The 23,221-nt window shown below is 41.1% G+C and overlaps 7 protein-coding genes and 5 non-coding genes across 18 annotated transcripts in view; 4 read left to right on the top strand and 8 right to left on the bottom strand.

The window, feature by feature from the left end:
* Positions 1-497: 497 nt before the first annotated feature.
* On the top strand, positions 498-3,869 carry acaa2 (acetyl-CoA acyltransferase 2). Its single transcript, XM_049763322.2, has 10 exons — positions 498-668; positions 1,252-1,418; positions 1,483-1,611; positions 2,087-2,203; positions 2,276-2,423; positions 2,501-2,676; positions 2,746-2,875; positions 2,954-3,024; positions 3,137-3,291; positions 3,381-3,869. The coding sequence occupies exons 1-10, from the start codon at positions 653-655 to the stop codon at positions 3,460-3,462; spliced, it is 1,191 nt and encodes a 396-aa protein (XP_049619279.1). The 5' UTR covers positions 498-652; the 3' UTR covers positions 3,463-3,869.
* A 1,184-nt stretch (positions 3,870-5,053) lies between these two features.
* rpl6 (ribosomal protein L6) lies at positions 5,054-6,263 on the top strand. The gene is made up of 6 exons (XM_049763408.2): positions 5,054-5,237; positions 5,299-5,397; positions 5,468-5,611; positions 5,697-5,745; positions 5,816-6,000; positions 6,079-6,263. The coding sequence occupies exons 1-6, from the start codon at positions 5,076-5,078 to the stop codon at positions 6,229-6,231; spliced, it is 792 nt and encodes a 263-aa protein (XP_049619365.1). The 5' UTR covers positions 5,054-5,075; the 3' UTR covers positions 6,232-6,263.
* dynll1 (dynein, light chain, LC8-type 1) lies at positions 6,264-8,066 on the bottom strand. The gene is made up of 3 exons (XM_049763452.2): positions 7,909-8,066; positions 7,213-7,351; positions 6,264-6,704 (listed from the first exon to the last, which is right to left on the bottom strand). Exons 2-3 carry the CDS (start codon positions 7,342-7,344, stop codon positions 6,567-6,569), a joined length of 270 nt encoding a protein of 89 aa, XP_049619409.1. The 5' UTR covers positions 7,345-7,351; positions 7,909-8,066; the 3' UTR covers positions 6,264-6,566.
* Positions 8,067-8,378: 312 nt separating this feature from the next.
* Positions 8,379-11,610, bottom strand: polb (polymerase (DNA directed), beta). The gene is made up of 14 exons (XM_049763370.2): positions 11,401-11,610; positions 11,094-11,151; positions 10,944-11,010; positions 10,681-10,755; positions 10,561-10,619; positions 10,432-10,481; positions 10,293-10,344; positions 10,164-10,218; positions 9,920-9,992; positions 9,770-9,840; positions 9,616-9,702; positions 9,479-9,546; positions 9,261-9,400; positions 8,379-9,008 (listed from the first exon to the last, which is right to left on the bottom strand). The coding sequence occupies exons 1-14, from the start codon at positions 11,459-11,461 to the stop codon at positions 8,914-8,916; spliced, it is 1,011 nt and encodes a 336-aa protein (XP_049619327.1). The 5' UTR covers positions 11,462-11,610; the 3' UTR covers positions 8,379-8,913.
* Positions 11,611-11,742: 132 nt separating this feature from the next.
* enkd1 (enkurin domain containing 1) lies at positions 11,743-14,366 on the bottom strand. Of its 2 annotated transcripts, none has more exons than XM_049763357.2 (8): positions 14,223-14,366; positions 13,996-14,087; positions 13,588-13,812; positions 13,357-13,520; positions 13,098-13,241; positions 12,745-12,878; positions 12,532-12,668; positions 11,743-12,437 (listed from the first exon to the last, which is right to left on the bottom strand). In XM_049763357.2, exons 2-8 carry the CDS (start codon positions 14,078-14,080, stop codon positions 12,277-12,279), a joined length of 1,050 nt encoding a protein of 349 aa, XP_049619314.1. In that variant the 5' UTR covers positions 14,081-14,087; positions 14,223-14,366; the 3' UTR covers positions 11,743-12,276. The 2 variants fall into 2 exon arrangements, with proteins under 2 accessions (XP_049619314.1, XP_049619313.1); XM_049763356.1 differs by having other exon boundaries at positions 13,996-14,092; positions 14,223-14,320.
* Positions 14,257-20,422, top strand: vdac3 (voltage-dependent anion channel 3). 4 transcript variants are annotated; one of them, XM_049763382.1, is made up of 10 exons: positions 14,257-14,360; positions 17,114-17,212; positions 18,007-18,078; positions 18,180-18,229; positions 18,732-18,884; positions 18,957-19,009; positions 19,102-19,329; positions 19,401-19,551; positions 19,632-19,689; positions 19,765-20,422. In XM_049763382.1, the coding sequence occupies exons 2-10, from the start codon at positions 17,119-17,121 to the stop codon at positions 19,854-19,856; spliced, it is 951 nt and encodes a 316-aa protein (XP_049619339.1). In that variant the 5' UTR covers positions 14,257-14,360; positions 17,114-17,118; the 3' UTR covers positions 19,857-20,422. The 4 variants fall into 4 exon arrangements, with proteins under 4 accessions (XP_049619339.1, XP_049619341.1, XP_049619340.1 ...); XM_049763384.2 differs by lacking the exons at positions 14,257-14,360; positions 17,114-17,212 and adding an exon at positions 15,156-15,221; XM_049763383.1 differs by lacking the exon at positions 14,257-14,360 and having other exon boundaries at positions 17,104-17,212.
* Positions 20,368-23,221, bottom strand: part of ikbkb (inhibitor of nuclear factor kappa B kinase subunit beta) — a 13,865-nt gene continuing 11,011 nt past the window's right edge. For all 3 annotated transcript variants that reach the window (XM_049763142.2, XM_049763141.2, XM_049763143.2), the window contains 8 exons: positions 22,809-22,870; positions 22,634-22,734; positions 22,513-22,562; positions 22,348-22,447; positions 21,954-22,101; positions 21,779-21,876; positions 21,535-21,628; positions 20,368-20,792 (listed from right to left, as the gene is read on the bottom strand). In XM_049763142.2, the coding sequence (XP_049619099.1) occupies positions 20,733-20,792; positions 21,535-21,628; positions 21,779-21,876; positions 21,954-22,101; positions 22,348-22,447; positions 22,513-22,562; positions 22,634-22,734; positions 22,809-22,870 (713 nt within the window). In that variant the 3' untranslated portion in view covers positions 20,368-20,732. The remainder of the gene's footprint in view (positions 20,793-21,534; positions 21,629-21,778; positions 21,877-21,953; positions 22,102-22,347; positions 22,448-22,512; positions 22,563-22,633; positions 22,735-22,808; positions 22,871-23,221) is intronic.
* trnas-uga (transfer RNA serine (anticodon UGA)) lies at positions 20,848-20,929 on the top strand. Its single transcript has one exon. It is a non-coding gene; the product is annotated as a tRNA-Ser (tRNA).
* On the bottom strand, positions 21,050-21,131 carry trnas-aga (transfer RNA serine (anticodon AGA)). Its single transcript has one exon. It is a non-coding gene; the product is annotated as a tRNA-Ser (tRNA).
* trnas-aga (transfer RNA serine (anticodon AGA)) lies at positions 21,368-21,449 on the bottom strand. Its single transcript has one exon. It is a non-coding gene; the product is annotated as a tRNA-Ser (tRNA).
* trnas-aga (transfer RNA serine (anticodon AGA)) lies at positions 22,963-23,044 on the bottom strand. Its single transcript has one exon. It is a non-coding gene; the product is annotated as a tRNA-Ser (tRNA).
* Positions 23,131-23,212, bottom strand: trnas-uga (transfer RNA serine (anticodon UGA)). The gene has a single exon. It is a non-coding gene; the product is annotated as a tRNA-Ser (tRNA).

Here is a 23,221-nt window from a genome sequence, read left to right as displayed (position 1 = left end):
AAGACGAAGACAGTACCGACGAAGAAGAAAAAAACACAGATATACACGGATAGTTTATGCTATGCTACTTTAGGTTGCGTGCATACAGCGCGGCTAAGCTAGTGGGGGCAAGAAATCTAGTGACGCATGAACATTGAGCCACATAGGCTTGCACACAATGCTGTGTAGTGACAAGGAAACTAACTGAAAGGAATATTAGTCATGGTTTAATAGTTATTTTTATTTATTTTTATTCATTATTAAAGCTTGTTGAGAGCTTTCAGTCTACACGAGCCAGAGTAACTACATTTACACGGAATTATGTATGTAAAACTTTGGCTGAATATATATTTAAAAACATCCTTGCCGTCTAGACCGAAAGAGTAAAATAATAAAACAATATATCTCTAAACATTACCTTTGAATGGAAGATTGCCCCCGCCAACATATCACCCACGCAAGAATGTCGCTTAGCTGTGCTGCTAGATTCCCCCGGCATGTACGTAGACTCGACGATGTATATCTTTGATTCGCTAGCCGGTTCCTTTTTTTTGTAGGGGAAAGGTCGCACTACCTCAGGCTTCTGAGCACCCACAACAATATTTGAAGGTTCCAGCAGAACATCAAAGGCAAAAGTTTATATCCGAATAATTTGGACTGTCCATTTGTCGTCATGGCACTGCTCAGAGGTAAATAAATTTCATTATTAAGTCAATGCAATAGCAAGTAAGAAGATCAGCGGGTCTGAATTTCTGGGCATGAAATTAAGGCACTGGCTTTATTTGACAATTTTGTGTTGTGATTTAATCCACGATGTCCGTAAAGATGTGGGAATTGATATATTTTGTTTGATTGGTTTCTCTTTTGGTCAGATTCGTTATGTTGAAAGCTGAGGTTACCTCAAGAAGTCAATATATTAAAAAGGTTGTGGAACACAAACCTAAATAGTCTCACCAGAGATTATTAAACATCAACTTTACCTTAAAAATGTTCCCTTTTACTTCTCCCCCCCCCAAAAAAAAACATTAGTTACCGAGTAATAAATTATTACTGTAACTTAAATAGTTACTGTTCGATTTCTGCATGTTTTATGTGTTCCCTCTTCCATCACCGCTCATTCAACTGTTCAGGATCGTGATCATTTGAATCAGGTATGTTGGAGAAGGGCGACATCTAAAACATGTGGGACTCCAACCCATCAGGACCGGACTTTGATGTTTAAGTCTGATCTTGTTTATTGTAAAACCGATTGATTGAAACTTTGCTTCCCAGGTGTATTCATTGTAGCCGCCAAGCGCACTCCATTCGGCACCTACGGTGGCGTTCTGAAGGACCACAGTGCAACGGACTTGGCTGAGCATGCGGCCAAGGCGGCCCTCGCTGCAGGGGGCGTGGCTCCCAAGCTCATTGACAGCGTCATCATGGGGAACGTCATGCAGGTACGTATTTAACCCCTCCAGATGATAACCACATTCAAATGGTTTTTGCGTCAATTCTTTTTAGAGCTCAGCAGACGCTCCCTACATCGCACGCCATGTTGGTCTCAGGTGCGGAGTTCCCATCCCAGTCCCAGCTCTCACTGTCAATAGGCTGTGTGGATCTGGTTTCCAGTCTATCATCAATGGGGCTCAGGTGAGAGTGACTCCAGAATACACCTTAGGCTGAAATGACTAAACTGTGTTTTCGCATAATTACTCTCTCTCATAACCACTAAACCTTGGCATGCATGAAAATAATGTTTTGATTTGAAAAAAAATCTGTACATTTGAGACTACAACGTTATCTACAGTTAAGTGATATTGTTTATAAGCCCCAAATTAACATATCCCCAAAAAAATAATATTAAAACAACCCAAATAATTTTAATAAATATGTATGTCATTTTATTTGAACTACTGAATTGATTGACTTGTTCACAATGTTCATAAGAATCAAAAGATATTACCCGCACATATTGAAAGTCTGCACACCCCCTGCTCACATGCAATGTTTTTAAGATGTAACAAAATTGGACTAAAATAAATCATTTCAAAACAATTACAACTCAATTCATTTTTTTTCCCAGGGTATAAAAAAATATATATTGTGGCTCCATGTGTCTTTTTAGGAGATTTGTGTGAAAGACTCTGAGGTGGTACTATGCGGTGGTTCGGAGAGCATGAGCCAAGCTCCCTACGCTGTACGCAATATCCGATTCGGTACAAAGTTTGGATTCGATCTCAAGGTTTGATTAGTCATTTTATCACCCTTTTTTTGTTTTTTTTTTAATAAAGCTTACTTGTTCCTTGATTGACAGCTGGAGGACACTTTGTGGGCAGGCTTGACCGATCTCCACGTAAAAATCCCGATGGGCATCACGGCGGAAAACCTGGCAGAGAAATACAAAATCACAAGAGAGGATTGCGACAATTACGCATACCAGACGCAGCAAAGGTGGAAAGCAGGTTAGAGAAGCCTGCAGGCTGCCAATTCACATGCGTACACACACAAATATTAAAATATATATTTTTTTTCCCCTCAGCTCATGAGGCTGGCCACTACAATGCAGAAATTGCTCCTATTGACGTGAAAGCAAAGAAAGACAAGGTGTCCATGGCTCAGGATGAACACCCTCGTCCTCAGACCACGATGGAACAGATGGCCAAACTGCCAACCGTCTTCAAGAAGGGAGGCACCGTTACTGCTGCTAATGCTTCGGTCAGTCCTCACCAAGACCTCAACCCTACAAAAAGATTGTTTGAGATGAAATACGCTGGTTCTCCTTAGGGTGTGTCAGATGGCGCTGCCGCCGTGGTGATTGCCAGCGAGGATGCGCTCGGTCAACACAAGCTCACTCCACTGGCCAGAATCGTGGCCTATCATGTGTCTGGCTGCGACCCGAGTATCATGGGGATCGGTGAGTGGCGCTAACGACAATATACAATTGTTTGAAATGAGGAATAAAGAAGCTAGTCAAATGATTTGAATTACGCAGGCCCAGTTCCAGCCATTACCGAAGCGCTCAAAAAAGCAGGACTGTCACTCAGTGACATGGATTTAGTGGAGGTCAGTATATTGTTGCCTTGCTAAAATTAGCCGCTAAGGTTAGCATATTAGTTCTTGCTTTGGTAAGTCATGAAAAACGCAAGCTAGCAGCGATGGCGGGCTTATCGCACAGGTGAACGAGGCCTTCGCCGCCCAGTACCTGGCCGTGTCCAAGGCTCTTGGACTAGATCCAGAAAAGAGCAACGTCAACGGAGGCGCTATCGCCATCGGACATCCCCTGGGAGCTTCGGGGGCTCGAATCACCGCTCACTTGGTTCATGAGCTCAGGTAGCATGGTCATGCCAATATGCGCTGTCGTTGGGAGTTATTTCATCTGGCCTTGAATGATTTATTTGGGGTTTTTCTTTTGGTGGCAGGAGACGAGGCGGCAAGTACGCCGTGGGATCGGCTTGCATCGGAGGCGGTCAAGGAATCGCCATTGTCCTTGAAAAGTGCTGAGAATCGCTAAGAAGAGGAATGCCAAAATGATTCAGTCACATGATCAATACAAATACTGCCTATACTATACACACCACAATGCATTTTTATTTCTAAGCATGAAGGAATGATTCCTGGTTTATTCTGGGACGTAGGCCTACGTACAACTCAAAAGATTGTGACTTACAATCAAGGTTGTGGTTTTCTGTTAACCGTTTGCAAAAAATAATGTATGATATATGTTGCAGTCCAGTGTTGCCTTCCTTTAATAAGTTCATTACATAACTATTATGGGCAATTTCTCACATTAAAATGAATACATGGCATGTCTATGTATAAATAATATACATTTGCCATGTATTTCCATCAATCATTTGTACTTGACATCTCATATTTTGTTGATCTAAATAAATTACATTTTGGAAGAATCTTTTGTAATCTATCCAAGTTCTAAAGCTTGACATATTGAAATTATGAAATGGTTGGGGGGGGGGGGGGGGGGATATTTTCTTTTTTTTTTTACCCACACATGAGTTCATCCGTCCATCCTTTTTTTTTTTTTTTTTTTAAATGGAAATGTTCACAGTAGGGTAGCGGGGGAAAGGTTACGGTACACGTGGTGTAAGAACAAGCCGTAGAAAAGTCAGATAAATACAAATAAACATAGGCTTGATCACACACAAAAAAAAAAGGAAATCAGCTTCACTTGTTTACAAGTGTATTACACAATGCCAGGTTTTTATTTAACAAAAATTTGGGTCGAAGGTTTTTCTACAAATTTTAATTTCAATATTATTCATTCATGTTTATTTCAATCATCATTTAATATCAACATTCAATGATCATTTTAGGATTTTTTTCTACAAATTTTAATTTCAATATCATTATTCATTCATGTTTATTTCAATCATCATTTAATATCAACATTCAATGATCATTTTAGGAAATTTAAATTAAAACTCTGTTGGCACAATTATTCTTCCACGACCAACAACTTTTCCTGAATCATTTTTTAAGTCCTCGTTTACAGGTAAAACTACAAAGACCAGAAACGCTTAACTCTACGTCATCACGCTGCGTTATTATATCCGTCACTTCCCCGGATGTCGCTCTTTTCTTTTTAGCCAAGGTAAGGCTTCATCGCATTCGTGTGGCTGTACGAATAAAATCCATCATAATCGACGTTATCGAAGCAAAACTATGCCCTTAAAATACGACATAATGAATCTATAATCTTAGATGATGCGCTGCATGTTGATATTACTCGTTCATACGCCATGATGATGAGAATATTCAGCTAAAGGCATCGGTAGCCAAAGGCCGCCAGCTAACAGCTACACGTTGGACAAGTGGCTAACAGAAACGTGTCGACAAAGCTTGGTGTCCTTCAGTCTTTGGTTTATTAAACATACACGTGTCGCCCTGTCCATAGATCCAAGTTTTTGTGGCGTTTATAGTCGCTACTCTGCGGCTAAATTTGAAGATAGCCCGGCTTACTCATTAGCGTGGCTAGGGCAAGTCGTTTTTTCTATAGTGGTAGCATTACGGTAATGGCGAGAGAAGTCCACGCCTGCGAGGCGTTTTATAAACTTTTTATTATAAACGTGTAGACAACTGTGTGTTACCTTTGTCAGATGGCAGAGGGAGACGCAAAGCCGGCTGATGCCAAGCCAGCGAGGAAGCCGCACAAGAGCCGTAACCCGGAGATTGCCCGGGGCATCGGTCGTTACTCCCGTTCGGCGATGTACGCTCGCCGCGCAATGTACAAGAGGAAGACCAAGATGACCGAGACAAAGGTGAGTGAATCCGTGCTGCCAAACGGTGAATGAATGACAACTGTGACGTCATGCTATCAAGATCGAGAAGAAGCTCAAACCCCGACCCAAAACCACAATTGTCAAGACCGTTGGCGGTGACAAGAATGGAGGCACACGTGTTGTCAGGCTGCGTAAGATGGTATGTACTACTCACTGCACCAGAACTTCTCAAATGGCACCTGTATTTAAGATTATGGATCTTTTTCCAGCCCCGGTACTACCCCACCGAGGACCTCCCCCGCAAGTTGCAGAGCCATGGTATAAAGCCTTTCTGCCAGCATAGGAGGAGGCTGCGCTCCTCTATCAAGCCGGGCACTGTCCTCATCCTGCTCACTGGGCGTCATCGTGGGAAGGTAGGATTTCTGAATTTGTTACGACTATCATTTGTGTCATTAAGTAGCAAATAAATATCCCGAATTTTTCTCTTGCTTCTTGCAGCGTGTGGTTTTCCTAAAGCAGCTCGGAAGCGGTCTGCTGCTCGTCACCGGTACGTCTTGTAGCATCAGTTTTGAATTACAGGTGTACAAAAATTTAATTGCCCCCCTCGTTTGTTTCAGGCCCCCTCGTCTTGAACAGAGTCCCCCTGCGCAGGGCTCATCAGAAGTTTGTCATTGCCACCACCACCAAAGTGGACATCACGGGGATGAAAATCCCTGAAACGCTTAATGACGTTTACTTCAAGAAGAAGAGGCTGAGGAGAACCCGTCACCAGGAGGGGGAGATTTTTGACACGGAGAAGGAGGTAAATAAACCCTGCTGGGGTTTGGTTTGGTCCAAGAACTTGTGGACTGATGCTAATGACATCTTCTCCTGTGTGTAGAAATACCAGCTGACAGATCAGAGGAAGGAGGATCAGAAGGCTGTTGACTCCCAGCTCTTGCCACTTATCAAGAAAGTTCCTCAGCTCAGAGGATACCTGCGTGGTACCTTTTCCTTGTCAAACGGCGTGTTTCCCCACAAGCTGGTTTTCTAAGTGCGTTAATAAAAGTTGATCATACACAGCCACTCGGTCTGGACATTTATTTTACATTTTAAATCATTAACGGATTAATAATTTAAAAGTACACACTGAACAGGCACTGAATGCAGAGAGCATCATTTCATTTAAAAAAGACATTTAAATGTAACAGACAAAAATAAATACATGTTTGATTTGTTTTTAGATGGCCACATTAGTTTAATCCTCAGAACAAAAAAGTAGAAAGCACAAAAAGGCAGCGTCCTCAGCCACACCTTGGAATGGATGCCTTTGTTGAGTCAATAACTGTCATAGTTGTAATTGTGTGTGTTACAATGTTGAGTGAGCTCTTAGCCAGATTTGAAGAGCAGGATGGCCACCTGGCCCAAGTAGAAGTAGATGAAATGTTTGGTCTCGTGAGTCACGTAGCTGCCAAAGTTCCTTCCCACGATGCAGTGCCAGGTCGGGTTGTATTTCTTGTCAAACTCCTGTCAAGAACAACACAAAGCACAACCGGTGTAGTTAAATCTTTCCATATTTTCCGACAACACAAAGAGCATGGCTACTTTGCGCTACAAAGAATCTGTGACTTATGGTACAAAGAAACTATTTTGGGACTTTTTAGCCTTTAAAATTGCATCGATTTCATTATTGAGCTGTCAGTATCTCCGAGCGTCAGGCTGGCTGTAATTAAAGTATTGTTTTTTTATGCATGGTGAAAACAAATGTGCATTACATCATGGTAAGTAGAGTGCGAGTAAATTACATCACAACTTCTAATTCTCACTAATAAGTTGAGTGTTTTACTCAAATCACAGTATGCCGCTTATCTAAAATTATAAGTTATCTTGGACATGTCAGCTTCAATCATATGAAGCCCATCTAACGACCATTCCAATTTCTGACAATTAAGTTTATTGCATTAACATATCAAACAGCTTTAAATTGCTCACAAGCCTTAAGTGGGTTAATGTCGCCTTGGTCTGAGTTTGTTACCTTCTTGATATAGGCAGCGATGTCCTTCTCGATGTTGTACTTCTCCAGGGCCTGGGTGGCACACTCCACAGCATCCTGCTGCATGTCTTCGGACATGTCAGCATTCTTGATTACTGCTTTTCTATCACCCATGGTCGCCCTGGTTAGATGAATGCAAAAAAACACATTACTTCATTTTAGTGTCACTGACCAATTTGTCGTTACATAAAGACACGGGGATATTTGGACGTGCTATTTCCACTTGGATTGCGTAACTTCCACCATTGGTGTGAGTGGATGCGCGCGCTCAGTTGTTTCTATGGAGACGCCAGAGCGCCATTTAACTTTTTTTTTTATAGTCTTAAAACAAAACAAACGAAAAAAAAAAAAAAAAAAAAAACTTGACGTAGCTGAGACCTTGTTGACGCCGAAGGCGCGTTCATGCGTCAAATGCACACACGACACCCAAAGCAGCATGTTAGTAGTAACCCGAGTATATCGTTTGGCATGTCGACATTTTGTTAAAAAAAGCAATAGTTGAAGGAAAGCTAGCTGCTTCACATGCTAAAATGGGCGAGCTGTTGATTGTACCGCGACATCAAGCTGTGCATTCATCCCTGTACACAAGATTTAATCAATTAAAACAAACAAATCCCCACGCACACTTCGTTAAAACTCTTATAAGCAACCGCGGTTAAATTTCTTAAATTAACTTACTAGTCTCTTGTTTGGTGCTCGATTAGATTTACACCGAAAGGCCGTCCAGGAGCGTCCAACTCATGCGAAGTGATGCACACGACTAATGTGGGTGTGTGGTTCTAGGGCGCTAAGGCTGCGTCAAGCTTATTGGCTGATGTCCGGGCAGCCGGTGACGTGATTGGGTGACAGCGGGTCGTCTCTCTGGTCTTTCTCCTTGCATTTTATTTCAGACCGTCATGCCTTGCGGCCCATCGTTGCCAGGGAAACCATGAGCTCGTCTTCGACGACAACTGATGTAGTTTCTTTAGGAATATAAATTGAAGTTAAGCATGGCTTGATCCTTTGAAATTCTTAATTACGAATACAATCAAGGAGTTATATTTAGAAATTATATATATATATATATATATGCATACACACAAACTTAATTATAAATCATTTCAAAACTTTTCCCATCAGTAACAGTGCAATGTAACTCGTAAAAATAATTGATTTTTTTCCCCATGTCTTTATTTTGTAGCCCTGCAAGACTTTCCCGAGTCCACAAAACATGGTCAAAAGAAAATGATATTGTAGCATTTCACTCACAGTGAACTAAGTAGTTTCAAATATCAAATATCACTGTCCTGAAAAGAAAATGACATTCCAAATGAGAGTCGTAAATATGACAAATACTTAATTGTCTTATACTATTGTTTGACCTACAATAGCCAGTAATTCATGAAAAACACACACAAGTTTATCAAAACCCCATAATCATCACAAGCAATACTTTAAGCGTTTACAATTTAAAATTAAAATAAAAACGGTTTGTCATGTCCTCACCCAATTTAATTCTACAGCACCATTTGACATATTCATGCAGATCTTTTGCTAAACCTTGATGACAACAAAACATATTGTACTGCCGGGGCACAAAAATGATGATGAGGACTGGAGGAGGTCTACACACCCACCCACCTATGCATGCTGGCGGATGTGTCACAATAGCCCATTTTCTAGATTTAAAAGCCTTCTTTGTCTTTATTCGCTGCGATCCTTTGGCTCCTTGTATTTGTAGTGGATGTAATCAAAGATATCTTTCTCACTATCCACCAAGAGAGGCTCCCCTGCCACACCTACAATAAAGCAACAAAGAGGAAAAATTGCTTGTCAAATGGTTTTGGAAACTTTTCTTCATTGGGTTCTCTATGTCTGTATTACATGGCCCCCAGAAGGAACAGCCAAGTGTCATTATTTACATTCAATTTAAATATGTTTTTTTTTTTTTTTTTACAAAGTACAATATTGTGGAATAACATTTTTAGTAATAAATGATTGACAATTTATTATATTATTACATAATGGGGCATTCAAATTTCTAGACTCACCAGTGACCCCAAGTGGTCGTATGGTGTATTCATTGAGTGTGAAGCCCTTCTCCAAAGCGTGAGTTCTCATGTTTTTATTGAAGATATCACTCCCGGTGAAATACAGAACGCCACAGTAGTACTGGTCCTTGGGGATCAACCTTGAGGTAGTGGGAAGAGGACCGCGTTAATAATATCAAAAAATACGTAAGGGAGGGGATTATAAATAATTGTAGCACCTGATATCGATGCGCCTGTGAAGATATTCTTCCTCATCGTCATCTCCTTTTTGTAGCTGACACACTCCCTGCGAAAAAGCCAATAGATTTGATTTGCGTGTACACGTAGAACATGCGGAGGAGAGCAAGCGGCTCACCATGAACTTGGAGTCCCCTTTGGAGAGCGTGTCGGTCACAAAGCCGATGGACTCCAAATGTTCCACCACGGCGTGGAGGAGCTTTGGCTGAAGAACAAGTTTTTAACAATAAGCTTACATGTCAGCACTTTTGGCATTTGGAGAACAGGCTTACTTGCTTCTCGGTCTGAGAGGTGAAGTCTGGGTGGGTCAGCAAGATATCAATATCACCGCTCGATGCGGCGCCTGGAAATTTCAAACATGGGGGGGGGGGGGGGGGGGCTCAGAATCTACAGCGTGTCAAAAGCAGGGGCGACGTTTTTACCTCTCCTGTAACTTCCGCAGATTGTTCCGATGTAGTCATCGTTAATCTTTGTCAACTCGTCTAGGATAAGTGCCTGCACAAGAGCACGTTTGTTTTCTTGCCTTGAGAACTTGATTATTCCCCAAAAATTCCAAATCATTTTGTAGACCATCAACTCAAATAATTTCCATTGTTATTGTTGCAATCAATATCATATTAATGTTAAAATGATTTTATTGGGGGACCCGCTAACACCCCACCTCACCTCCATCTTTTCCATTTCAGCTCTTGGAATCCTTTTCTCAAACTCCTCAAAATACCTGAACAGGATTAAAGGATCCATTTAGCAACTTTTAGATTGAAGCCTACTTGGCTAATAAATCAGCAAACTTACTTGAGCCCAATCTGCTGATGATGATTAAGTTTGTGTTCTATATTTTTCAAATCTAAACACACAAAAGCAAAAGGAAATTAACCCACATCGAGCAAGAATCTGAAATAGATGTTTGGAGTAAGTTACTTGCTCAACCAACCTTCAAGACTCTTCACGCCTTCTTCAAAAAATTTCCTGGCTGCAGCCGGGCTAAGGTGGACACCAGAGAAAAGCAATTTGTGACTATTTGATTTGTTTTCATTGTATTCAAGTCATTTTTAAAACATACCCAATTCCAGTGACTCTTGTGAGAAAATTAATAGAAGAGCTGGTGTCATCATTTCGAATCTGAAATGTAAAAAAAATAAATCTGTCTGTGATAGTTATTGTATTGAAACACAATGAATACCTTTTCCAATTTCCGTAGGGTTCCTGTTTGTAGGTACTCATCAATCTTTTCAGCTATTTTAGCTCCAACGCCATCCTGTAAATACATTTGTAGCAACATGAAAACTAGAATGGACATCATGATGCAGACATTATATAAAACAGAACGTATACTGCATACACGCGTAAAAAGGAATTGAAAATAATCTATCATGTTAGAAATACCGTTTTAAATATCACAAATGCTGCTAATGATTTCGCAACATCCCTTTTCGCTGCACGTACCAGTTTCTTGGCTTCTTCGCCATTTTTAATCTTTTGGGGGTATTTGGCAATTGTTGAGGCTGCTTTCCTAAAAGATTTAAAAACAATCATTAAGGGACAAATACAGCCCACAAAAATAAATCCTCCATTCATGATCTATTATTATATTACCTGTAAGCGTTGTACTTGTGAATTGCCCTATTGACGTTCTTCTCGTAGTTGGCCAGCTCTAGAAACACAAGATTAAGAAAATTAATTGCCATTTAATGATTACGTACACTAATCTGTCCCTTTAAATGAGTTGGGGGGCGTTTAAAAGATGTCTCGAAAGGAAAACCAGACCCGTTTACGTTCTAATTTTCAATCTCTCCAGATTTCATGCAAGTTAGCTCAATGCATGCAAAAATGTTTTATACCCAAGAAATGTTAATGCTAATGTTAGCATAGTTTGCCGATTAGCTTTTTCGATCTCACATACCCACAAGGAAGTCTGTTATTCCCTCGTTTAAAGATTCTTGTGGAGCTTTTCGCTTGCTCATGGCTGAGTCGTCAACTTTCGAAACGTTTGGTTGTAATTCCAACGAGTTTAGATGCGCGTTTAACACATTTAATGTATATTTAGAGCGCTACTTGATGGCTAGCACGCAGGCTACATGGACAATGACTGAAAGAATCGGAGGGCGGGGGGGAAACACATCGAGTGGGCGGGGCTTACGTGATGACGTATGCTGTCGCGTTAATTAGGGTTAAAAAAAATTCATAAAGGTAATAAATATAACAATAAAATAGTCATTAAAAATGTTTTGATTCATAGTAAAAATAACTTCAAAATCACTTTATTATGCTTTTGATACAAAGTGAACAACAGTTCATTGCTGATAAAAATCTTCGTAGAAAATAAAGAAAACATTTCAAATTGAAATTAAACTTTTTTTTTCCAATTTGTAGCCACCATACGAGTCCACAATACTATAACTAGCACTTTATCAAATAAATATTCACATAAGACAAATGGTAATGAAAGAAAGAAGTTTAGCAACACTATTGTTAGAATTTAATTAGTCTTAGATTAACCTAATGGCTATACAATATTTACCACAAATGTCTGCAGTAGTCATTCTTTAAATATATGAGAGCACATTACTCTCAACAAGATCATAAGATCCAGTACCAATATGGATATTTTTGTCCTTCTGTGACGAACATAATTTGCCACTTTTTAGGATTTAAAAAAAGGATTTTCAAACCCTATCATTATACTATAGCTCACATGATCCAGTGTAATATTGCATAATTTAACAGTCAAGTCAAAATCAACTCTTGAAAAATTCAACAAGCATGTTCTTTTTAGGCATTAGGAATTTGTTTTGACGTAAACTTTATCTCTGGAAAAGATTTTGATGGCTTCCTCCAACTCAGAAAGTCTTTTATCAAGTCGAGCGCGGCGCAAGCGAACGCTCAGATTGTCTGCTTTGAGAGGAAGCAACAGAAGCTCTGTCACCAGGGCGCGATGGCCTGTGAAAAGAAAAAAAGATTTGTGAATGAATATGTTTGTTAGCTTTAAACCCATTTAAGTTTATTTAAAAAATGTCTAGAAGAAAAACCTTACGCTCTTGCAGTGTCTTCAGAGTTTGCTGCCTTTCGCTGTCAGCCATTAAGGTGTGCCCAACAGGAACAGGTGGAATAAGTTTCTTCCTCCTCTCCTCCTCCTCCTCTTTAAGCCACTGCTTCTTCCTCTCCTCTATGCTGTGTGGTGTAGAACAAAACGTCATGAGATTGTGTGACCGCTTGAAGGTGATTCTTCTTCTAGAACATGACTCACTAGTGAGGCACCTGGCCCTTGATAGCGCTGGGCACCGTTTTGTCCTGCAGGTTTGTCAGCGACTGGGACCTTTGCATCGTCTGTCTTGCAGCCCGTGCGTTGTACTTGATGAAATCGATGCTCTGGCCTTTCACCTGCAAATGAATATACAATTATCACACAGTGCTACAGGCAGGAATTATTATTTTTTTTTTTTAAATCCAGGTTTAGGACATTTTGGTAGAGCTGTCTTTACCTCTGTATTTAATATACACAAGCTTTATTTTACCAGCCAAACAACAATCATGATTTCTATTATATTGAAATTTATTGACATCTGTTTTCCAGTGATCTAAATGATTCACTTTTCTTACTTGCAAATTCTTATCCTGTTTGGCAGTGTGAGAGTGATGCAAGGTCGCATCAGCAGGGGTGGACTGTGGTCTTGGTGGTACTTTATTTTTGGAGTGACCCTTTAGAAAGTTCTGACACTCTGGTTTCACAGCTGGACTGGTAACCTGCACAAAACCAAATAAAAAGGATGAATTGATATAGTGCATCAAGTATATAGTAGTGAGGAGAAAGAAAGATGGAGATGGAGGGAGCTTTTGAACAGAACCTGTAAGTCGTCACCTGTAAATCAACCATGAATTTGGATTGGACATTGCGGTATTTAGTTGAAGTCCACAGAGCTTTGACCGGAACGGAACGAGCCCTCTCAGCTTCCACTTTGCAACGTTTCTGGATTTCCCGAAGTCGCCGGACGTTGTCTTTGTGAAAGTCTAACTCCCGCGTTTCTGAGGAACAAAATATACTAGAAACAGTGGGGCGCTATCAAACCAAAGGTCAGGGAGTGGGGCTTACTTGGTTTGGTTATCTCGGTGGTAGGAAAACATTCGACTTTCAGGAGTTCCCTTATGACGCCTCTCTGCCCTCGCTCCCGAATGTGGGAAGCGTTGGCGTTGATGCGTGGACGTCGTGCAGAAGCACAGCCGTTGTAGTAGTCAGGGTGCAGAACAGGATCTGGAGCAAGAGGCCCCGGCAACAGGGTCGGCGTACCATGTTTGTTTCCTTCTAAGCGACCCAGTGCTGGAAAAACAAAGTTCTACCTCCTTCACATAGGTTCCACCAAGCTGCTACTCCATCCATCCATCCATCCATCCATCCATCCATCCATCCATCCATCCATCCATCCATCCATCCATCCATCCATCCATCCATCCATCCATCCATCCATCCATCCATCCATCCATCAGTTTGAGTGCACCCAACCTGAAGCAGGTCTTTTGTAGTACTGGGGAAACAGCGATGGGTCTGGTGGGATTGGTCCACATATTGATGATGGCCCCTCGCACATTGAAGACCTGTACTATAATGTACATTAAAAAAACAAACAAGATCATGCACGTGAATTCCGGCAAACACAAACAATACGATGAGTATAAATCATAAACGTTTATCGTTTTATTGCACGAAACTGCGCTTAGAAGTGTCTTTACCGCAATGTTATTGTCGAGCGCAGGATTAACGTGAGCCACGCAGCTTGATGACGTGTGTTAGTCTTATCACCATGGCAACGGCTTCACTGTACAAAGGGCTATAAAAGAAAGAAAAGCAAGGAGTTTGTATTCACCGAGGTTTGTATTAATCACGCAAATAATGTTGAGCAAAAACTCAGTAAGTAGGATGAGATGTAACTTGCTATAAATATGTGTCTTGTTTTGCAGCTGTTTGTTTGGCCCTAATGGTTGTCGGCGAGTTCCTCATTAATTGCGTAATAGAATAGAATAGAATAGAATAGAATAGAATAGAATAGAATAGAATAGAATAGAATAGAATAGAATATTTGGACTCAATTTGTTGGCAGCATTTAACATGATGTGTATCTCGTTCTAAAAGCGCAAATGAACCCACTGCTGCCCTCCAGCGGTGAAAATCGGAGTCCACGCAGATGAAAAATACCGGAAAAAAATGAGAAATAGAGCATCCATCATATTCCTGATTGAACACAATAAAATTTCAGATGAAATACTTTAAATAACGCAGAAGTTGGATTTTTTTTAATGACGTCATGGATAACATATGAAGTCATTATTTAGTAAAAATGACATCACAGATTATTTTACGTCACTGTGCTGAATTGGATTGTTTTCGTTTCTTATAAGCATTTTCGAACGAATCAATAAGAATGAAATATTGATTAATAATAATTATAATCCCCTACTTGACAAATTATGTAATTCATCATGTATAAAATACAGTATAATTTAATAAATGTTTAAATTTCTTTAAATTAACTTGAATTAACTTTCACAACAGCTTTCGCCGTAACAAATCGCTTTACAAATTCCATATTTATCCACAATGTCAATTACACAATGGCGACGCCCACAGCAGAGGTCTCGCGTGCGCATGCGCGTTGCCCTGAGCTTTCTCCTTGTCCCACCGTAGCCGCCTTGTCAAACTCTGCAGTCAGCACACATCGCCAGCATTTAAAGGTAAGCACATAATAATTCAATAACACTTAAAAGTTGCGTGCATTACCACGTTTTGCTTTGCACGCGTTTTTTTTTTTTTTACTGTCAAAACTGATCTGGTTCGGACATCTGTAATATATCACTTTATTAAGGCATCCTGGCACTGTATTTATTATCTGTCTATTGACATCCACCACTCTAAATAATTTTAGCCTCCATATTGTCCTTAAAAGCTATTTTTCACTTGTCCAAAGACAGAAAGGTCAATGGCTACGTGCACAGTGGGGGGTATGTTATCTCTTGACACTCCCACCACCTCCATACAGTACATTTATAAATTTGCTAAGGTTTGCTGCAGAAATGATCACTCATAATAAAAGGGTTATATTTCACACATGCAAAGAGATCGACAGTGTTGAAACTTACCGTGGTTAGAATGTTGGGCACTTGATAAGCAAGCTTTTATTGTAATTTAACTGTGCTAAACCTTATCTAACGCGCACACGTTCCTCCTTTATGTATGCTACACACATTTGGCCCCTAGCGTTTATATTTATTTTCAGTATGTACCTCACATTAGATGTATGTATAGTTAAATTTATGTGCAGAATGCATTTTAGTATATTATTATATAATTATACACATGCTAAAAATACGTATAAAGTTGTTTATCATATAGTTTTATGTATAAATTATATCATTTTATATTTATTAAAATTTTAAATGTTATATTTGTAATTTTTGCAAGGAAATAAATGTTGCTTTATTTTTAATTGTAATTAATTGTACTTATTCATTAATTTTTTCATTATTGCTTGATTATCAATTATTTTATGATTTTGTTTACAATATACAACAAATTATTGTTAATTTTTCAAAATATTTTAATATTATCATGCCATCTATCCATTGGGGTCGAAATAGCAAATACACATGAAGCCACTTAACTGTGTCTTTGTATCCAAGATTTCACCATCTTGCTGTGTGTGACTGTGAGCCACTCATTTCCATTATCTATCAGCATCTTGCTGACCTTTGAGCCCTGTCAAGTCGGAATTACAACAGATAGCACATGAGGGTCAGATGGAGCATGACGCTACAATATAAACACACAGAAGGACGTTTCAGTCTTGGTTCTATTCCGCGGTTTAGTAACACTGAACCTGGAGGGCTCTTTTTTTTTTCCCCATGTGTGTCAGTGTCAGGTTCTCATAGGCACTAAATTTAGAGCAGCCTGAAAAGATTCGGTGGGAGGGGCCACCAGACTATCTCATAATTCCTCTTTGTGGTGAACAATGTTAAAAGCATCCCATTTAGGTTCAAGAATAATTTATCCATAGTGTGGTTCTTTATTTGTATGTATCGTATGATAATCTGGTGAGCAGTCTCGTGAAGGAGATTACAACCAATCGCACGGCACGTATCGATGAACAATTAGGGATGGCGATAATGTATGTCTGTCGTAGTATGCATAAAAATACTCTGATCCCGTGATACCGATACTGTGTCAGCTGTGTGGACGTTTTTTAAGTTAAACATGGATGAATCAATTAAAGCTGATTATAAATTATGCTTTACAAAATGGATGACGTTAAGGGGTAAAGAGACATTTGCGTTGTTTAAGGCAAAACATGGATGTTAAAAATGTCAGAAATGAAACGTTGATGGGATTGTACAACCTCAGAAACATTCCATTGTCATTATTTTTCTTTGTTATCTCGCAGTCTTATCACGTTCCCATGTTGTGCCCAAAGTACAGCGGCCTTTGCAATATTGACCCCGCGCGATCATGCAATAGGCCACGGACTGCAGCTGCAACAACAAACACTTGCTAAAGCTCAGGAAAAGTTTTAATTTTGTTTTGCAATGAAAAGAGAGCAAAGAATTGATCTGTTGTTCCTCCTCCTCCAAAGAGGCAATGGTGAAGAAAGGAAAGGGTCGTACGACACGGCAGCACAAGGCAGGGAACAAAAAGCATGCTGCTGCGTGTCATCATGAGCCCAAGGGACACGGTGAGTGCAGGGACAGTCGCCAGAATCATCAGGGTCCTAAAATATCCAGCTGAGAATATTTGGATCGAAGAACTCGTCGGTTATGAAAGCAGGGAAAGGAAGTAGAAGAAGCCATGATGATGATGCTTGCTCACAAATCTGCTAAATGTCAGCACGTCTGCAGCAGTGGTTTCAATTTTGTTTCGGGAGGGGAGAACATTGTTTTTTTTTCAGATGGCATATCGAATTAGTTGTGTTATTCTCTTAACGCCACACGAAATGCTCAATTTGTACACTTCCTTAAAACAAAACAAAGGAGGTTTGTTGATAGATAGTAGCTAGCTAGTTCTCATATATTATTATTATCCCATTAGCAAACAGGCTGCTAACAGCCATGCCCCATGATCATCAAGCGTGGGAGGAGAACGGTCATACGTCACCTTCATGATCGGTGCAGGCCTCTCCTCCAGATGGCCAGGCTCTTGCCTATTCCTTTGTGCACACTCAGTGTTTGCAAGCAAATATTTGCTCGAGAACACTCTATCATGATGCCTTTAGTGCATCACACGTTTCCAGGAGGCTTCTTATTGCATGCAGTCATCCTTCAATTCCCTAATAAAGAATACAAATGAGATGGACAACTTGAGGTTGTAAAATGTGCATAACAATACCTGGAAACAGGCGGCGTCCATTTTATTCCGTATTCATGTGTGTTCTAAAAAAAGAAGGCTCCTCCATTTGCTGTTTTTTGCAGCCTACATGAAAGATGTGTATTGTTATTCCTGCATGCCTTACATGCATTTGTTTATTCTCAGACACAATGGCCGTTCCTCCTGCATATGCAGACTTGGGGAAGTCTGCCAAAGACATCTTCAACAAGGGTTATGGTAAAAATAAAAAAAAAAACACATTTTATAATTCAAGTATGTATCCAACAGCTGATTTCTTACCTAGTTTTGATGTGCTCCTCCTTCCTCATCGTGACCAGGTTATGGAATTCTGAAACTTGATGTGAAGACCAAGTCCCAGAATGGTGTTGTAAGTACTTTTACATCATGTCCTGTTTGGATTTGCTGCAAATCATTGATAGACTTTCATCTAATCTTCTACCATTTTGTTTGCATGTGAAAAATACTTACTGTGCTCTAAAGCGAAACTTGTTATAAAAATAATTAAGCATGTTCTCTTGATCTTGACATGGAATTTGATGATGGTCCTTGAGGGCCTCCTCTGATTGAACAAATCTTAGACCTCTTTAAACATTTGTCCATAGAGTTCATGTGGTTGTTGTCCCTTCCATTTTCCACATCTAATGTTGTCATTTCTCTTTTCTTTCTTCTTCTTTCTTCACTGGATGTCCATATCAGATGGTAAGAAACTATGTGGACTTGTCAGAAATTAAACCATGTGTTCTGTACTTGAAAATCAGTCATGTAGTGGCTCCTTTGATTCATTTGATTCGTTCGAAACCATGCTCTTAAAAAAATCAACTTCCCCGAACAATTCGGTAAGGTTCCAACGTTTTTCTTTTATCTCATAGGAGTTTGCCACCTCGGGCTCCAGCAACACCAACACGGGCAAGTCGGGCGGCCACTTGGAGGCCAAGTACAAAGTCAGCGAGCTGGGTCTCAGCTTCAACCAGAAATGGAACACGGACAACACTCTGGCCACAGAAGTCACCCTTGAGGACCAGGTGCCATCAAATGGTCCCCTTTCGAGTATCGCTACGATACGATCGAATTCTAACTTCTTCTCTGGTTTGCAGCTGGCGAAGGGTTTGAAGCTCGGTCTGGACGCCTCATTTGTACCGAACACAGGGTAATTCAAAAGTCAACTCTACGCAGCATGAAAAACGATTCCCCCTGTTGCATTTTGTAGTATATTCAAAGAAGTTACAATCCAATCTTCAGCAAAAAGAGCGGCAAACTGAAGACGGCCTACAAGCGGGAGTTTGTCAACATAGGTTGCGACCTGGCGTTCGACATGGCCGGCACTACCGTTCACAGCGCAGCCGTGCTGGGCTACCAGAACTGGCTGGCGGGCTACCAGGTAGCGTTCGATACCACTAAGTCCCAGCTCACCATGAACAACTTTGCTCTGGGATACAAGGCCTCCGACTTCCAGCTACACACCAGCGTGTGAGTGTTGCGCCACGTTATATGGTGGGGAAAAAAAAAAATGACCACAGTTACCTTCTGGCCTATTGCAGCAACGACAGTACAGAGTTTACCGGATCCATTTACCAAAAGGTGAACAGTAAAACGGAAACCGCCGTCCACCTGGCGTGGACGGCCGGAAGCAACAATACACTCTTTGGAATGGGAGCAAAATTCCAGCTGGATAAGGACGCCTCTCTTTCCGTAAGACAATTGCGGAACATACGATGATGTCATTGCGTGACGCTTCCGGTCACTCAGGATGTCTCGTGTTCTCCGTACAGGCCAAAGTCAACAACGCCTGCCTTGTTGGAGTAGGATACACACAAACCCTCAGGCCAGGTTTGTTTTAAATACACGAGATATAATTCTGGATGCCCGATTTGAAAAAAAGTTCATCTGTGGTTTTCCCCGCAGGAATCAAGCTAACGCTCTCGGCGCTCATTGACGGGAAGAACCTCAACGGCGGCGGACATAAGATGGGGATGGGCTTCGAGTTGGATGCGTGAAGGTGACGAGAAGAAAAGGCGTAGCAGAACAAGGAAAAGGAAGAAAATAAATTACGACAATGCCTCCAAGGTCCAACCAGCAATGGAATACCGTTAAACCAGATTGCTAGTTCAGTAAGACGCTGCTCAGTTTGTGCTATTAGAATATAATTTAAGAAGGAAGATTGTGGCTACTTTGTTTTGGTGGCTCAATGATTTATGCCGAGTTGAATCAAAGTGATTTGGGTTTTTTTTTTTTCCTGAAAAACAACTTATCTAATATCTGATTAATTTCCAATTTTTTTTTTAGGAAAGAGGGAACTTTTCATACTTTATCTGCCACTTTGCCAAACACCGGACTATCAAACAGTGCAATAAAAATGTTTTGTCCAAGTGAGCACCTTGAACTTCATTTCACCTGAGTGTCGGAAAGGTCTGTTGTGTGTACGTTCTAAAACCTCTTCAGACTCCAAACAGTCAACATTTCACTTGATCTGTGCATGTTGAGCTTTATATAAGAAGTCAAAAGTGAAAATGTCAAACTGACTTTTTATTTCATCAGTGGAATAAACAAAATATCAACAAAATGATGACTGTTTGCTTTTGTACATTAACAGGAAAAAATGTCTCTTTAGTACCAATAGATGGAGAGGAACAAAGTGCAGCTTTGGACACCAAACTAGTTATGGAATAAGTTTCCCTGAGGTGATCCTGTTCAGTTGAAATATTCACTTAAAACTCTCATCCGTGACCCTAATCCGACCAAGTGTCACTTGACCAAAACCTACAAAATCAGCGAGGCGCTTTCATAATCACATTGAACATCTTCTTCATACTTCCCCTTGAAGAGTGCATCAATGTGTATTTTGCCTTGATATCCACACAGTGGCAGCAAGTCTAAGAGAGATCTCTGGAGAAGCTGTTGCTCCCTTGCAGCCATGTCCATTCACTCAGCATCTGGTATACAAAATATTGAGTGAGAACATAAAAAAACACTTATAATTCTAAGTGTGTTGTCGTGGCCGAGTGGTTAAGGCGATGGACTTGAAATCCATTGGGGTGTCCCCGCGCAGGTTCGAATCCTGCCGGCAACGGGTATCCTTTTGAGCACCTCTAGAATATGAGGTGGACAACCCGTCACAGATTTAGTTGTCACACAGTCAAATTTCACCCTCTATCTTTAACATTATGGTTTTTGTTTTCTAAAATGGGAACGTTGTCGGCAGGATTCGAACCTGCGCGAGGAGACCCCAATGGATTTCTAGTCCATCGCCTTAACCACTCGGCCACAACAACACACTCATGTGAACGCAGCCGCCGTTTTATCAGGACGGAGCAAACCCGGGTTCCGGCACGGCTTGAGAAAGTAACACCTGGACAAAATGTTGTTCTGGCTGAGTGGTTAAAACAACATGTGTGTTTTAGAAGAGAATCTCGACGATGTTCACTTGACTGTTTTTTTTTTTTCAACAGGTCATCTCATCATCAAAATGCCACGAGTATCTTTTATTTTAACAATGGCAAAAGAGTGCCGTTGTCGGCAGGATTCGAACCTGCGCGGGGAGACCCCAATGGATTTCTAGTCCATCGCCTTAACCACTCGGCCACGACAACACGCTCACTAACGAGTTTGCAGGTTGAGAAAATAAAAGCTGTCCCAATAGAATTTCACGAAAAAAAAATGCCATGAAGCTCCTACCTCCATGCTACTCTCAGACTCCTGGATGGTGTCATGCAGCAAACTCTGCAGTCGACTCTCGAATGTTCTGCTCTCCTCCACCAGAGACTCATCCCTGGGCAGTCAAAAAAAAGAAGATATTGACTGTGTTTTTTTTAAAAATAGGCTTTAAAACTGAAACAGAATCAGCTAATATTGGTAGAAGATAAGCTTTATAAGTTTTCAAAGCTGAAGACTTGGACATGATGTGACCGACTGTACTCACAACTGCTGTAAACTGTGTCGGGAGGTCGTCAGAGGCGGCACAGAAGAAGGTGTCCGGCATCCATCGGGACTCCCGCTTACCGGGCTTCGAACCTTACTCTACAGGAAGTCATCCAAATGGCCGAGTCAGTTCATTTCAAAGAAGCCAACTTGATCTTCTGAAACCAATTCCTCACACAGGCGACTTTGAGGAGGTTCCACAGTTCCCTTTGGCGCCTCTCCTGCAGACCCATCAGGACTTGTTCACTCTCAGCCATCTCCTGCACCACGCGTTCCACCTTCGGAAGCAGATCCATGACGCGCTGACGACAAACGCCCGTCTTACTGCAAGAATTCAACGAGCAAAGAGCGTGTGACTCTACAGAAAGTTTGATGAGCGTTAGGAACTATTCGGACTTGGTTAGGGGATTGTTTGGACTTGCTGAGGAACCGTTCGGATTTAGTTAAGGACTCCAATGAAAGATGAAGGAAAGCAATTGCAGTATAGATGATTACATTTGACTATAAATTACAGTATATTATTTTCAAATAGATGTTTTAGAAACTTCATATGTAAGCGTACATCGGTACCTGAGATGTGTGTAGAAGTCTCGAAGCTTCCTCTCATAGAACTGCACCGCCTGGACCACCAGACGTGAGATTTCCTGACCATCCCCTGAACAACGTTGCTCTGGGTGCCAGATGGAAAGTTTCATTTCATGAAGACACAAAACAAGATGCATGAAGATTCCAAACCTTTGGGTTTCTCTCTCAGCTTGCGCAGCATTTCCATGGCCTTTCCTTCACTGATAGAAAACCAGGTCAAGTTAACAGCTTACTAACTGTTGTGTTAAATATTCATTCGGACGTGACTCACAGTGTGTCCAAAGCCTCGCCGCTCCTCCACGGCTGACGCTGAACATCCAGAATGTCTTGTTGCAGGTGCATCATCTCCTCCTCAAGTTCACTGACTTTGGGCTGCACACACACACACACAAACGCAAAAGCATGGGTCACTTTAAAAACAAGTACACACATACACACTTTTGTACCTGACCACAGCTGCTGGCAGTCTGCTCCATTTCTCTCCACACTCCCAGCAGTTTGTCGGAAGCTAAAGAATGTAAAGAATTCCTTATTTATGTTTGTCACCAGACGAAAAATTGTATGTTTTTACCGGAGCTGCGTCAAATGTAAAACGGGAACCGTTGCCGGCAGGATTCGAACCTGCGCGGGGAGACCCCAATGGATTTCTAGTCCATCGCCTTAACCACTCGGCCACGACAACTCCATGAGAGTTTTGGGGTGGGGTCCTCACATTGTCAAAATGCATGTGGCGAGGCTGGCAACGAGATCCTAATACAAAACATGTTTCGTTGTCGGCAGGATTCGAACCTGCGCGGGGAAACCCCAATGGATTTCAAGTCCATCGCCTTAACCACTCGGCCACAACAACTCTATAAGA

Source organism: Syngnathus scovelli, chromosome 3 (assembly GCF_024217435.2).
Source record: "Syngnathus scovelli strain Florida chromosome 3, RoL_Ssco_1.2, whole genome shotgun sequence".
NCBI lineage: Eukaryota > Metazoa > Chordata > Actinopteri > Syngnathiformes > Syngnathidae > Syngnathus > Syngnathus scovelli.
The sequence above is the reverse complement of the archived record's forward strand: the minus strand, read 5'-3'. Positions and strand labels throughout refer to the sequence as shown.